Source organism: Dreissena polymorpha, chromosome 14, assembly GCF_020536995.1.
Source record: "Dreissena polymorpha isolate Duluth1 chromosome 14, UMN_Dpol_1.0, whole genome shotgun sequence".
In the NCBI taxonomy this organism is placed as follows: Eukaryota; Metazoa; Mollusca; class Bivalvia; order Myida; family Dreissenidae; genus Dreissena; species Dreissena polymorpha.
Window position 1 is genome coordinate 10,525,311 of NC_068368.1, and position 16,753 is coordinate 10,542,063.

At 33.6% G+C, this 16,753-nt stretch overlaps 1 protein-coding gene across 20 annotated transcripts in view; it reads left to right on the top strand.

Annotated features, from left to right (window-relative positions):
- Window positions 1–253: 253 nt before the first annotated feature.
- The window catches only part of LOC127857712 (uncharacterized), an 82,509-nt gene continuing 66,009 nt past the window's right edge, over window positions 254–16,753 (top strand). For 3 of the 20 annotated variants that reach the window (XM_052394352.1, XM_052394351.1, XM_052394354.1), the window contains exons 1-12: window positions 6,479–6,738; window positions 7,081–7,203; window positions 7,561–7,602; window positions 8,384–8,565; window positions 9,349–9,500; window positions 9,918–10,083; window positions 10,253–10,412; window positions 10,516–10,793; window positions 11,098–11,252; window positions 11,428–11,593; window positions 11,886–12,048; window positions 12,214–14,053. In XM_052394352.1, the coding sequence (XP_052250312.1) occupies window positions 6,618–6,738; window positions 7,081–7,203; window positions 7,561–7,602; window positions 8,384–8,565; window positions 9,349–9,500; window positions 9,918–10,083; window positions 10,253–10,412; window positions 10,516–10,751 (1,182 nt within the window). In that variant the 5' untranslated portion in view covers window positions 6,479–6,617 and the 3' untranslated portion in view covers window positions 10,752–10,793; window positions 11,098–11,252; window positions 11,428–11,593; window positions 11,886–12,048; window positions 12,214–14,053. Of the gene's footprint in view, window positions 309–446; window positions 521–1,362; window positions 1,598–5,635; window positions 5,981–6,221; window positions 6,298–6,476; window positions 6,739–7,080; window positions 7,204–7,560; window positions 7,603–8,383; window positions 8,566–9,348; window positions 9,501–9,917; window positions 10,084–10,252; window positions 10,413–10,515; window positions 10,794–11,097; window positions 11,253–11,427; window positions 11,594–11,885; window positions 12,049–12,213; window positions 14,167–16,753 lie in introns of those variants that run through there. The other 17 variants (XM_052394363.1, XM_052394364.1, XM_052394362.1 and 14 more) reach the window with 13 other exon arrangements.

Here is a 16,753-nt window from a genome sequence, read left to right on the forward strand (position 1 = left end):
GAAGCCACGTTTCAAATGTTTGTATGACATGTTTAAAAGAAAACATTTAACGCCATTTTATTTTGACAATGTCATTGCCGAACGCGATCGTTCAATTAAAGAATTACCATGAAAATGACAAAAATGTTTTCTTACGCAGATTTAATAATTTATTCGTAATGTTATATCATGCATGTACCTTTAATGCAATGTTAAAGCATGTGATATATAAAACTTCCTGATAGCCATGTATAAATTCATTTAAATCTAGTAAGTGTTGTGGCATAGAATGACGCGGTAAGTGTGCTTTTGTGAAAAGGCGAATATTGGTATGTAAATATTGATGATTATTGGTACATATATTGATAAATAGGCACTAGAACCTTATCAATGAAAACGTATTTTATAGAGTACATAATTCACTTTAGATTGCTGTCTTAAATCTCAACAACTTATTAATGTTTAAGGTACAGATTTTTTCCAGATCAATATGGTATTACACACACCGAAGGTGCTAGTTGGAATACATTTCATACTTCTGGTAAGTCCTTACAAATTGCTGATAAACACATTTTTAGCGTTTAAAATTTAAGTAGGGTGACATTATTCACTTACGAAATATGATATGCCTTGTCAGATGATATCATTGTCACGAGACACACTTAAGTACGATTTTGTTCTCAATAAGGGGTGTTGCGCCATATATCGAGCATTGTAAAACCCTGTCGCCGGTATGAATATATTATGCGGATATTTTTATGTTTAACTTTTTGTTTTCATGTAAATTCAGGAACTAATTGGTATATGCAGATTTAGTTTGACAAAAAATGATTTCGCATCAAAATATGCTGTATTATGTTTATGTTTACCATTTCCACTGTAATTACGATACCGAAATACAACACAACATAGACAGCGATTGAATTTCGTACTTTAACACTTACACACTGATTATAAAACACTATTTTGGATATGTAGGCATGTCCGAAGTGGTGTTGAAAATCGTTTTGTAAGTTAATCTAATTTCATACAATTGTTAAGTTTTGTAAAAGGTTATTTTACCGTTTACAAATATAATAGTTATTCACAACGTATTCATTAATTCATTAAATATTGCATTTTATTAGGCAAATGTATGGTATTGTGAAAACACTTACCTTTGGTTAGTGCCAAATTGTTAATGTTTATTACAAAATTGTGCGCTGACAAATATTTATTACCCTGTTTAAGGTATACGACCATATATTTCTTATCAAATATATATAATCAAAATTGCATCGTAACTAACATTTGTCGGACGATGTTTATTAAGACATGCCGCATGCTCACCAATATGTATACACACTTATGAATACAAATTACTTTTGAAACTCTTGTCCACAGTTATCCCCTGTTTACGCGAGCGTTCATTTTCAAACGTTAAGGGTTGACTGTGAGCCATTATGTCGGAAAATACAACCCTTTACCGGCTATTGTCCTGTATATGGGTCATGCCAGTGGTACTGCCATGAAAAACAGGCAGAGTGTCCAACAAACACCAGATACCATTGTGCTCGAAACTTTAATGACCAGGACAGCTTTGTTGCGGCGTGTGCACAGGAAACATTCTGTCGGGCAGGTAGGGCTTAACAGCACAATAAAGGTATTTATTTCGTTTAAATGAAACTATTTCTTTACTGTTTTATGGAATTTTATATGACCATTAAATTCAGGTGATTAAGTTGTAAAAAGTAAACATGAGTTTGTTTCAACTATAACGTTTTTGTACCACATGTAATTATTAATGAATTGTTAAGTAGCATGTTTCTAAAAATGAAAGTATCATGACTTTTTATACATGAAAGTTTCATGATAATGTTTACCAAACCTCTGTGACATGATGCTTGTTAGAGAGAGCTGCAAAAGATATTGGCTTAAAAAGGGACTTGCGCAATGCTTTTAAAGTGTTTAATATTTGTGTAAAACATGTGGGCGCGAGTTAAAGAACCTTCAGAACAAATATCTATGACTGTTTGTTTAGCCTCAGTCATCGATAACCATTGAAGCCGCCTTGCCATCTTGGAGCTTAGGGTCAGATTTTACCACAGCCGGTCCGAAAGAAACAAGAATCGGAATTCAATCAACTTTACCTCGTGTTTAACCACTAATTTAATGAATCATATTACCGTTCCAAGCCAATTAGTGGCACTGCCATGTCAAATATTTCATTGACTTTCGATCTAAAAAGCTTGCAATGCTTCATGCAGACGTCCTATAGCTTAAGCACTAATGACTTCCCCCACATCTTTCTTTAAAATTCCTGTAAATGCATCACGTAAAATAGATGAGCCGCTTATCTTTTAGAAATGTTCTCTGTCTATCAAGAGCAGCAGCTATTTTAAGATGACAATATTCACAGTGCCTCTCGCTGTGTATTGGGAGCTTTAGGTAGAGATAGAAAGCTTTATGTTTAGCGAATGCTAATCGCTGGAAGTAGCAATTAAAAGTGACATCGGTACTAATGTTGTCTCTCCTGATAACTTTTCAGCTGCTATTTTCCGGTGGTTGCTTGTTCTTCCTTCAGTGCAAGTGCTGTGTCTAAAACACCCATTCTACCTTACCGACCTTCCTCACGTTTAGCAAGTAGCAAAATCGGTCTTCTTCAATCTTTTTGGTTGACATGACGAACAATATCAAACGGATAATTTAGTCTTTTGCTAAATTTCTGCGGATCATACAGACTTGTTGCTGAACTATGATTTATATTTTTCTAGAATAACTGTCCGTTTTTTCTTGAATTCGGGCCATATCCAATATCGGGAGCAAACCAACCACAAATTAATCAATACTTTCCTTCAAAATAATGTTTGCATTGATTTGATACCAGAACACAACTTTCGACACATCGCCAAATTACGGAATTTTAAAAATTTGAAAAGATAAAAAAAAATATTTGTCGCACCAACATACAAAATATAATTTGCCGAGCGTTAAACGAACGTCAGTGTCACGAATCTGAACATATTACAAATATTTTTTAATAAAAATGCCCTCAACATTAGCGTTGGCTGAGTTGTTAAGGACAATCAGCAAATAAAACGATGTCACGAGTTTGATCAAAACAAATGAACCAAAAAAGTTATAAAAACAAAACACTAAACCAGAGTACATGGTAACTTACAATCATGCGCCCATTGACGGATCGCATCATATATGTATTGTGTTGAAAATAAACCTTACTGTAGCATCCTTTCATACGTAGTCACCAAATGTACATAGTATAAAAGGAGGTTCTAAAGAAAAAAAAACAACAGATGGACAACAATTACACATTTTAAATAATGTTTACAACCAAGATGTCTGCTCGTGTAATGGGTGTTTGTTGTTCACATGACACAATAAATAAACTCATGCATGTTTATAAATATGTTCTTTGGACAGACAATTGAATGACGAACGTAAAACGTGTATTTGAACTCCAAGTCGTGTTGATTAAGGTCTAAATATTATATTAGTTGGGTAATATTTTCTTTATATGACACATCATCAAATGATGGCTTTTTGGAAAATAAATACCAAAAACAGTTTAACTTAGTCGATGCGTACATCCTATTGTTCAGTTACACAGCTGTTGTTAGATTATTTTTCATTTCCATAAATAGTAATTAATCTCGTAATCATATCGTCGGCCAGCTGACACTCTTATATCTGGTGTTTTGTTTATTGAATTATCTTCCCGTTTGTATTCATTTGTTTATTGAATGACATTGTATTCACAAGCTTATTCATTAAATGAAGCTAATGGTTAACCGTATATTCATTATTTGAAGAAACTAGTGTTAACATCTACATGTGAAATGAAATACGAGAAAACATGGTTGACAATGCATAAAAACGTGCTAATCGATTTTTCTGAGACTAAAGTTACGTTTGAAACATTTGCACATGTTTGATTGCCTCCCAGGTCATTATCAGTCTTGATGTTTATAAAACAAAATGTCAAACTGATGATAACCATTTATTTAAACGCGCCTTGTCACGTTTTGATAAATTGACAAAATTGAATAAAAGTTGTTTCAGATTAGTTAATTTTCGTTTAAGTTATGATATTTGTGAGGAAACAGTAATACTCAACATTTACCAAGCTCTAAAATAGACATTATATGCATCTTTTGACGATATAAAAACCTGAAAATTATAAAGCGTTGCAACGCGGAACGATTTAATAATTTGGATAGTTCTGTTGATTGTCGTTATATTTTGTAAAACTACGAGGATTGCTTACATTAAGTATAAAATACTTCATTCGTTACATGACGACGGATGGTCGAGTGGTTTACGTGGTTTTCTTTTACTCCAGGATTCCAGGGGTCAGTGGTTCGAGCCCTGCTGAGGGTTTTATTTTTTTTATTTGTATTGTTGATTTTTTACTGGAGCTTTTTAGATCCAATGTTTAAATTTATCAATATAAAGCATTGAATGAAAAACTTCATAACATGCTAAAATCTGTGGAAAGGCCCCTTTTAAGGGTTCTTTTCACGTTTTGATAAATTGACAAATTAAAAAAAGTTACATATTCGCAAATTTTCGTCAAAGTAATGATGTTTGTGAGGAAACAGTAATACTGAATATGTACCATTCTCTAAAATATCTATTGTATGCAATACAACGAGGATTGCTTATATAAAGTATAAAATACCTTAATTCATTGTATTAGCACGGTTGGCCGAGTGGTCAAAGCGATAGACTTTTACTCCAGGGGTCAGTGGTACGAGCCACGTTGAGGGTTAATTTTTTCTTTCTTTAATTAAATTAATGTTTTTTTACGGAGCTTTTTAGAGGAAATGTTTACATTTATCAATATAAAGCATTTAAGAACAAACTTCAATACATGCCAAAATCTGTGAAAAGGCCCCTTTAAAAGATAAAGCATTATTACTTTATTTAATCCTCAAATATTTTAGTATGTAAAACATATTATATTTTGTACCGACTAAATCAAACAGAGACGACATATATAATACACATTAAAGTAATAAATTAGTATCATACATAAATAGAGTTTATTCATGGACAAACATGACAATGGCATAGGAGCATGACCAATGGTCAGTTAATACAATATTTACAGAAAACCTTTCAACCTTGTTGTTCAATATATGCATTTTGTTGTAAACTTTCAATTTAAAAATAACAGACCCATTATTTGTATGTGATATTGGTAAATTAGTTATTTTTGACAGGGATTGAAAAAGTATATATCTCTGAGATATGGTCAAAACAATGCAGTGACCATGAACCTTTGTAATAAATTGCAAATCTTACAAATGCGTTCACATTTAGCGGCAACACGCATAACGTATGCAAGTAATGGAAATAATCTTAGTACCAGACAATATTGTGTTGCATAGGTTTATTTACTAAGTTATGTCACATTCAAAATTTACAATATTTCATGGTTTAGACAATATATGCATTTTAACGTGATCAGACCAGTCTCAAAACAATGCTTAGCACAATAGAATTAGACCATAGTCAATCAACAGTTCAGTAACATTTTTAAGCACTGTAAATATCATTCAAAGTTAACGTTTAAAAGATAAGTATAAAAGGTATACTGATTGAGAAGGGCGCTGCAAGTACTTTGTATTGAATAGTTTTTTCTTATTGCTCTTAGGTGAGGAGCCTCCAATATCGAAATATAACGTTAGTAGTGAACCTAATCAAGGAACGGCTTCCGTTTTCTGTAGACCATGTTCCAGCCCAGAAAGATTCAATGCTCGCTTCAATACTTCGTCTGCAACTTACAGTGAATGTCCCAATGTGAAAACCAATCTTTGTACGGAGCAAGCACACAAACTGGACTGCGGATATGTGTCATACAGGGACCTTACAAAAACCGACCGATATTGTCGATATGACGCTAGGAACGGGTATGCTACACAATCGGCAGAAATGTGCTTTTATGAAAATAAACACTGCTTCCAGAAGAAATGCCCTGCCGATGAAGAACTTTTATTAGGCAAGTAGAGACTATATGTATTTCGAAGCTCAAATAACAAAACGCTTTAATCTAAAACACATAGTTTTCCCGAGTACACGGTACAGGTACATAGTTTATGGAAAAAGAGCATTAATTGGAGATGTATGCACCAGTTTCTCATTCCGAGCTTATTGCTCATATGTATCAATTTCCAACCTGGCATTTGGTTTTGAATTTATTAGAGTATAATTTACATGGTCCAAGTATATGTTGTTTTCAGATTATTCGTGTGCTTAGATTTGCCAAATTGGTTTCGCCAGACTGCAAACCTCCGATGTATGTCGCCCAACAGAGATGTAAGTCATTGTTCTTTAACCGTTTACACTTTAATGCAATTTAATACTCAGAGATCGATGTTATCTAAAAAAAACTTCATATAAACGCAATTTCTGTTATGTATGGATTCATACACTCAAAGAAATAACATCTTATTAATTTGAGCATCAATGCACTTAGAGTTTTAACATTTTAAAGCTTATGTATGTTTGTGATGTTTATTAAAGACACATTAAGGCATTTGGTATTTCTAAGCCATATTTTATGCGAGGTCCTAATCACGAATAGCGACATTTAAATTTAAAGTTACGATGAAATTATGCAGTTTTAAATTATTCTAATGTATTCATCGTGCGTGCTTATGAATTTTGTTTTCAGAAACATGTCAATCATCATATCAACTCAGCCTTTGTCGAACGATCATTCATATATGATGACCACTACCGTACACGGTGTTACAGGTATTAATTTTACAATTGAAGGCTGAAGGCAACAATCAAAATATTATTATAAAGGCACGAGTTTTTTATTGTAATTGTATGACATGTCTTAACTCTCAAATTCACCATTCAATCTGCTATAACAGGTTGATACTTATGAAGGAACAAGTAATGCTACTGATTACACTATGTTAATATTTTATAACTAGCATTTTGAATCATTATTTCAGCGATGAGTCGACTGAATAAACGAATTGCGTCAGGTTTCAAACATAAATTAAAACATACTGTCGTCAAAATTACAATACACGTTTAGTTTAGATAGTTTGTGCATATGATATAAAGTGCTGATTACACTTTCAGAAAATAAGCCATTTCGGACACCTTTTGAAGGGAAATATACCATCGTTTCAATTGTGGCTTTACTCAGTCTTATACATATTACTGTTCTTGTCATAGCAGTAAATTGTTTTATTCAAGACAGAGGTAAGTAGAACATTAATATGTCTCAGGTAACATATTTTTTTTTATTGTTGTCGATAAAAGTGTTAAACTCTGATTTTAATGGAATGCCTCCTAGCAGAGAATTGATTATATAATATTGAAACCAAGAATACGTACTTGCATTTACATTTGGGATGATGTTGTGACGGGCGGAAAGAATCGTTAAATATATGTCCAACTCTTGTTATTGTGTTTTTATTTTGCGTGTTTACTTCAATTATAATTGAAAATGTATTAGCACTTAATTAAAACAAAATACACAATTCATAAATAAAAAACAGTTGTAGTTATAAAGTGTTTTATAGACTTATCTTTAAAATATTTTGTTGTTAAATACAGTGATTCGAGAAGAGATCCCACTCATAGAACGTCCAACAGGAGGTATGTCGCATGCCTTGTTTTTAATACCATTTATGACCAAACGATATGAAGTTTCGTTATTAACAGTTGGTTATATGAAAACCATATAAACCACAAATTAAGAAGAACCGTCTATCACTTGCAAAGACAACGGAAACATGAATAAGGCCCATGATTAGCACGTGGGAATGATTGCTTCGATGCTTTCAAAGCAAATTGTACACAAATTATGATGTAGAACTGGGTGTTTTTGTAAACTTACGTATTATAAAAAAAATCTTTCAGAAACAAGGGTTTTGGAAGAAACGTCAACACGAAGTATATTAAATGGATTTTGGGATATTTGTTTAAATTACATTTTGAAATCTATTAGAAAAGCATCAAAGCATGTAATGTAATCTTTCTTATCAATAGATAATGGCATTATTATTAAATCGATAATTTCATAAATCTGAACATCTCGCCAATATTTGTTGAAAAATCACATGTTTGAAACAATATCTTGTATTTAATGTAACTTTGTGTAATCTTGAATCCATGTGTGTAACTGATTTTGTGGCTATTTCGTTTGTATAGCAAGCGTACTAACAAATGTTCGAAGTAATTTTTTGCAAACATTGAAAATTACATAGATTTTAAATTATAAGAAGATGTATGTTATAAACCGAAACGATAAAAGGTACACAGTACGCACTGGCTAAAAAGTGTTGGTAATTCGATGAGCCGACGACTTCCCCGTGTATTAATGTCTGGCTTGTGAAAACCATAATTATCATTTTATATTTTAATCTCAATCCCACAGACAAAAACGCATCGGAAGCGCTTTGTTTTGAGACAACACATTTTGAAAATACTGAGACATCGACAACCAGATGTTCGGGGACAGTTGCATTGCAATTTGATGATACAAAAGCAGATTCACCTAAACCAAGTATTACTAGAGCAGATGATCCCACGAACAGACTTGAGCACTACCCAGGGCAGGTACGTTCCGTTATCAACTTACTTTAATAGAAAAAAACACTATTAGTTGCTTATAAATAAATTAATTTATCAAACTATTATCCAAATCAAGTTAAACTTATAAATTGAGGGTGTAAGCAAATGTACATTCATTACAGTACTGTTACAGTAACGTTAGATATGATGTAGGTAACTATTTTGTAAATTGGTTTTAAAATATGCATTCAATTATGAGCTTCGATTATAAACACATGTCCGTTGATTGGGTTTGCTACTAATAGCGTTTCTGCGTTGGTTTCAGTCGGTAATCGATATAATTTACGATTGATAAATATATGTATTTTGACGGAAAACACTCCGTTTGCATGATCAATATTGCAGATAATACAATTTTCTTCTAAAAAATAATCCAATCATTATGGTCTTTTTGTAAATCTATGCTTTTAACCACTTTTTATTTTTTATAGTGGATTTAATGCAATTGTTATGTCATTGATTAACACAAATTGCGTAATTTCACAGCAGTTTAGTGCTGCACCTAACTGCTTTCGGTTATAATATTAATTTAAAAAAAACAACATTATTTACCGATATATTGCATTGTTGTCTTTCAATGTTTGACGACTTACTCAAAGAATGAAAATCATTGGCGTTTCTCTTGAAAAATAGTACTATATAACGTTATTAAACTTTTACAACTTTTTGCACTCCGGTTTAAGAATCAATTATCATTTATTTGCTATTTAATATCATGTTCACAGTCATTAGTTTAGTAAGGTTTAGGCACTTGACATTCTTCTCCAGCAAACGATGCAAACTATCCTTAAGCAAATAAATGAGAAAGGTTTCAAATGGAAAACATGTTTAGAAACTATAAGAAACGATACAGATGTCAGTAAGCTTAGTGGTTTCGAGATGGAACAAAAAGATCCTTATTTCACCGAAGTTCGTACAAGGTGAGTTTGGTTAGTTTGTTGTTTTTGTTTTAGTAAACGCACATAAAATATTGCAATAATGCAAAACTGAACATTTGCAGTAATTGATATGTTAAGAACATTTTATTTCAATAATCACATTTTTGTGTTATTTTATCATTGGCAAACTTACTTAAATATAGTGTTTTTGTGCGTTTGGTGTACTCTCTCAAAAGTGAAATCGATCGAACGAAAATTTCTCTATCAACTCATCATCAAAGAAAACATTTTTAGTCGAACTTTTGCTCGATGAATATGCACGGAGACTTACATTAGAAGTGCTTTATAACCACCCCAAAATAACTGTTTGATAAAAATATTGAGCAAGAATGTGTAGCACCTATGAAAAAGGTACACCGGCCCCTCAGAATGGATGACATGCTGTTGTAATTATTACAGAATCGATGTCCCCGGTTACCAGGCATATGAAATACCCTTTAACGACACAGCTTCCCTGTATGAGATTGTAAGTGTACAACTGTGTGGAGATATAAACATGGAGGCAATAATACGAGTGGCTGTAGCACGATCTGCGCTAAACAACTACACACAAAATGTCAAGAAGGTACATAATCAAATACCTTACTTTTACATTATTGCTTTGACATGGTTTGAGCCGTAATCCTTATCGTAAAACGATTCTGAGTTCAGATTAAAGATATGGAAATAGATTAAAAAATTACCTCTTGGCATTGTTCGTTATGTAATCAGATTTTTTTCTATTTCTTTCTCAGCTTGTTGACATGTTCAGTAAATCGACGGATGCTGTTCAAGAAGCCAAAACATTCTTCGACGCACATAGAATTTATTATAAAGTTACAAACCTGAAGAGGGATGTTGAACATTGTTATTTTGAACGTATGCGTGAAATCATCGTTGAAGGGAGAAGCAAGGGTTTGGATTCAGTCTGTTTTCATTTTGCTCATATTTTACAAATCATCCTTTTCAAAAATATTATTATTTTTTAATAATTGAAGTGTTAACTTCTTTGTTACAGGTCCTATGCACGTGGAATTATTTGGTGAAGTGTTAAATTGCTATAAAATCCAGCACGACGATGGTGGATGTTTCGACGGTAAATGCGAAAAAATGTTACCTGGTCTCAATATAGGACTATATTCATGCGAACCCATTGATAGAGAATTGTGCGTTTACTGGCTTTGGTCAGACTCTCATGACCCGGGTCAGTATATAATCATCCCTTTACTTAAAAACGACAAAAAATATGAATAATCTGCCATGGACTCTGAGACCCTTTCAAACACACCAATTCAGGTACGTGTGCGTTTTTTTAAGCATAATACAAATTATTTTACAATAAAGTGGTGTTCAACCGCACAGACGGGATTGGATACAGTTAGTTTGAGTTACAACTCGTACATATCATTAACTACTAGTATTTAACACAACATACGATTTCATACCCAGTCTATAATTTAACAAGCCATTTATGATCTGCCCAGTTTTTGAGAATAATTTATGTATGCATCAATTATTAACGAACTTATAAATGATGAATTGTTTATAATTTATTTAAAATTTGTAATATATAGTACTACCTTTTAAATGCACATTGCAGAAACAATGTCAGGATATTATCGACAAAATATCTAAGCCAAGCCTGTTTAGTTGGAAAGAATGTTTAAACATGATCGAATATGGAGTAAGTTGGGATTTTGCCAGTTTGAAAACAGTTCGTATTTGCAAACCAAAAGAAACAGTGGCTATTAACACGTAAGACAAATTTTCTCATATTCGCGAACCAATTTCATGAATTAATTCGTCTAATTTAATGATTTAAGCTGTAATGCTACAACACACAATTCATTCGAGAAATATACTTTAATTCCTGCCAATGAAACATAAATTCTGTTGAGCATACAAACAACGAAGTATATTTTTCTTACAGTGCGATTGCTCCTGGCTTTACGGCCTATGAAAAACCTGCGAACGAACCCGTGTGTGTATACGAGTGGATAAGCCGTGTGTATGAGGGTACAGATTGTATGAAGTTTATCGTTCGTTTGGCTGCAGCGCGGTTTGCGATGGAGAACTTTAACAAATATATAACAATGGTCAGTCAATTATCTGTCTGATATTAACATTAGTTTGAACTTATTATTAAGAATAAAAATGGTAAAATATAGAATTTAATCATTTAAAATACTTTTTAATTTAACGGATAAAAATAAGACCGATCTTACACAAATTAAAAAATAAGCTTTTTAATTCGATTAAACTAATAATTTAATTATTTGCAAAAACTTGATCACGATTCGTTCGTGCTTGTAAAACAGTGTTCAAAAAGAGAATCATTGTGTTTTCAAGCTAAAGGCAATCAGTAAGAGAGTATTGTGTAATTTGCAGCTGTGTGAAGCTTTTAATAAATCGAACAACCCCTCTTCTGATGCAAAAATATTTTTCAAACTCCACGGCATTGATTATCAAAACAGCAACGATTTAAAGAACGGTGTAAAAATCGCGTTAGCGGTTCTGGTGCGAGACACAGTCTATGAGGGAAAAGGAAACGGTACGAAGACATCTTTCATTTCGAAATCTGTTTAAGGTTCATACATGCTCGTTTAAATAACAGTGTGCATATTCTGAAGCGATATTGATAAACAACAAAGATCTATGTATACGGTTATTATTGTTAAATTTTCACATACATTAGGTTCTTATGCAAATGTTTCAGGCCCGCTTTTCTTAGATTTCTTGTGCGGTGCATTTAACTACCAACTTACAAAACACTTCGAGAAAAATCGATTCCGTGGTCAAGACGTGGGGACAATTCCAGCTCTTACCGCTACATTGACATCCATACCACCGAGTGACAGAGAAGTGCATCTGTTATGGATGGAGTCAAGAAACGATACACCTGGTATGTGTAGAATTCTCCGATTGAAAACAGACAAATACACGAACGACGATAAGGCCTCATGTGTTACTTAAGACAGTATATTGGATACTCTTATATACATAAGTTACAAATTACATTTATTATAATTTTAGCTTTCTTATGATAATCATGCCCTCCAAATGTAGGGTTTATAATGTATGTGTGTGCGTGTTTTCAAATACATATAATCTATTTTGACATACCGGAATTATAGTGTTTTGGAAGACCGATCATACGCAGTACATATTTGATATATATTCTGATTGGTCGAAATAGAAATAGTAAACGAAAAGAAAGGAACAGTAGTGAACATGACTGTGTAAATACGAGCAGTAAAAAGATACAAAAACACAGAGGCCCGTCCAGTGAGAACTAGATTTTGGACTTTTCTTCCTCCGTTAATGACTTACTTGGATATACAAACTCTGTGTTATACGGCGAAGAAGACGTTGAAGTAACGAATACTAGTGTTTTTGGAAACAACCAGGAAGCATACGATCCAACGAAGGTTAACACCATGGCGGCAGCGCAGCCAACATAACATGACGTTGAAGTTTGCTTGAAGGCATAAGTTGACGACGCACTGTAGTCAAACACAAACTACAATGTCTTGATAAGATGGACCACCGCATGGCTCTTGACGATAGAGTCAAAACGGTTGCAGAGCGCGATTTCAAGCTCGACCATATCTCCGAGGGGCGGATATTGCAGCCGCACAGGTTAGAAGTAGGTTAGATGATCTTGAGCGTGAGCGTAATAGTCTTCGTGACGATTTGATGTACATGAACGCTCAAAGCCTGAGAAATAACCTTGAATTTACTGGTGTACCGGAAACAGAGAACGAAACACATGAGACAACCGACAAGATTCTGAGAAAACATTTGAGCGATGCCCTCATAATTGTTCAGAAAACTGCGGACACTATCAGGTTTTAGAGGGTCCATCGATTGCTTGCGGAACACACACGTGGGAAGGTTATTTCTATAAATAGAATTCGAAATAGAAATAGTTAACGAAAAGAAAGGAACAGTAGTGAACATGACTGTGTAAATACGAGCAGTAACAAGATACAAAAACAAAGAGGCCCGTCCAGTGAGAACTAGATTTCGGACTTTTCTTCCTCCGTTAATGAATTACTTGGATATACACACTCTGTGTTATACGGCGAGGAAGACGTTGAAGTAACGAATACTAGTGTTTTTGGAAATAACCAGGAAGCATACGATCCACCGAAGGTTAACACCATGGCGGCAGGGCAGCCAACATAACATGACGTTGAAGTTTGCTTGAAGGCATAAGTTGACGACGCACTGTAGTCGAACACAAACTACAATGTCTTGATAAGATGGACCACCGCATGGCTCTTGACGATAGAGTCAAAACGGTTGCAGAGCGCGTTTCCAAGCTCGACCATATCTCCGAGGGGCGGATATTGCAGCCGCACAGGTTAGCAGTAGGTTAGATGATCTTGAGCGTGAGCGTAATAGCCTTCGTGACGATTTGATGTACATGAACGCTCAAAGCCTGAGGATGTACCGGAAACAGAGAACGAAACACATGAGACAACCGACAAGATTCTGAGAAAACATTTGAGCGATGCCCTCAAAATTGTTCAGAAAACTGCGGACACTATCAGGTTTTAGAGGGACCATCGATCGCCTGCGGAACACACACGTGGGAAGGTTATTGCTACAAATTCACGTTTGCGATTATAATATAGTGACCAACTCAGAACGGGTTTAAAAGAAGGTCGTCCAAAATGTGTTACATCAAAGTCACATACATGTATCAGTATCGTTATGGTAAAACGGTTAAATGTCATTGTATTAAATAAACAATTAATATTTAAGTTTTCATTAAAAAAAACATCCACCAATATGCATCTTCTAAGCAGGTGTCAGGTATTCCAAATTGCTTCATGTATTCCGAATCGCAACAATGGCAGTATTTGGTTACAGCAACCTTATGCTAGTATCGAAACGGCTTTACTCTTTTCTGTTTTTCATTACACTTATATTGCACGTACATGTGATTGTTCGGCGTGGTACTTCGACGTAATCTTTTTTGTTTGATTGGTGGGTTTTCATGTACCTTTCGCTTTCTAGAGCGGTACACACTTCGTTACGACGTTTTTTTTAAATCTTGGCATCCTCGACATATATAACTGGCGTCTTGATATCTGGAAATAGTAAGCTTTGTATTCCGTTTAGTAGGCATAGTATTCCGTTTGATGCATATTCAAACATAAGTATGTCCATATGTGTTAAAATAAAATGGTAAGAATTACACTGTGTTAATAATACCGTCGAATGTCTTATACTTTACACACACTAAATGTTAGCGTTAAGTACGCGATAAAACATATAATAATTACAATTAATAATATAACAATTAATTAAAAAAAAAGATAACTCTTGATTTCTTCAAGTGAAAATGATTTCCAAAACACTCGCACCAATGAGGAATTCATTCACGAAAGTTATTTCGCATAAAACCTTCTAACATAGGAAAGAGCTGTTTATCAGTTGGAAGTCAGGTCCCAAAATGTGCTTAAAAGGAAGTTTAGTTCCAAAAAGAGGGGTTAAACCGTTATAATTCGGCATTAAATTAATTAATAGACAAAAACACGCGTCGAGATAATAAAATAATCGTGTTTATGTTATATTTTACTGTAAACATGTACAAATACTGTTTATTGTGAGAGAAAATGATATTCGAACATCCAACATCTCGAAGGTCAAGAAATTAAACAACAAATTTGTCGACGGTTTTGCTTCAATAACTTTTTTTATTCCGACGTCTACGGTATTGAAACAAAAAACCGAGGGGAGCACAAACACCGTAGAGCCGAAAGGGCTTTTTCATTCAAAAGAAATGTAAATAAAATTGGCTTACCGGGTGAAAATATCCGCTACTCTTTCACGAAAAACACTTAAGGTAGTGCACCTCTAATGGGCACATATCCAAATATAATCTAATTAATTATTTTCTTAATCAGCATCATTTCACTGAACTACATGCAAATTTGTAGGTAGGCTTTCCATGCTTTTTAAAAAAATATACCGATTTTTTCAAAACCACCCCCACGCTCGGCTTTTGTCCAGTTTATTTTCACCCCTGGGGTATATAAAAGTTCCATAATTCATTCAAATTTCCAAATATGGGCATGCAGTTGGTGTGTACAGATGCTGTAAAGGTGTTTAAAGTTTAAACAAGATGAAATAAGTATTCTTTTACAGACATTTATTTTTTACAAATTTTTATCTATGGAAGAGCACCATGAAATGTAAGTGATATCAGCCAAGTAAAAATTGGGTCAGTTAAAAACAAAGTGTCATAAAATTCAAAATAGTATCAATTAAGTCATATTTTAAACTTAGTTTTTATAGAAACACTATATACAGCAAAAATACCAAGAACTAGACAGATTTACCGTTTACTTTTTGAAATAAAAATAAAAATGCAACATGCATGGTTCGTATTTTCAACAGTAAATCACCCAATTTCGCCATAACGTTGTTTTAATTTTAATAATTGAAAAATGTGCAACATATTTAACAATAAATATAGCTTATATGCCATATTAAATCAAATTACGTTAGAAAATAAATAAAACGCGTCGCAAAAAAGTATACGTCGTCGGCAGGATTCGAACCTGCGCGGGAATATCCCAAAAGATTTCTAGTCTATCGCCTTAACCACTAGGCTACGGCACCTAATAGTAGGCTCTTCAACCTTCGAAGAAATCGCGGGAAATCATTAGAGGTGCACTACCTTAAACGACGCCATCTTTGAAGTTTTGCAACAACTTTCTCACTTAAACGCAGTAAGCCCCCCTGCTTTATGAAATGTTTTAAGTGAAGGCATATGTTTAAATTTACGTCTTATATTAAATTATGAAATGTTCAAGTGATGCATGTTTTGATTGAATACATATTGTTTTTATACCGCACATTTATAAAAACGCATATATGTGTTTATGATCTTGTCACATCATTTTTTTACGAGTAGGATTTTACAATTTTTTAGGATTAATTTATGGAGCTTTCAACTAACATATTCCTTAAATTGTCATTTGTACGAGTTAAACTTGGTAAATTGGCAGTGTTAACATAAACTGATATAGAACTGAAAGGTGTAATTTTGTATGGAATTCCTTAAAGCAATGTTCGTACGTTAATGGGTTTTATGCATTGTAATCAATTTTATTCGATTCAGGAACGTTCTTTTGTAATGTTAGATAAGCAATGTCTACTCGGAGCCGTATAAAGCTTTAACAGAATTACGTTGTTTAATTCATTGTCGTCGATTCACCCACAAAGTGCAATTTAATAAA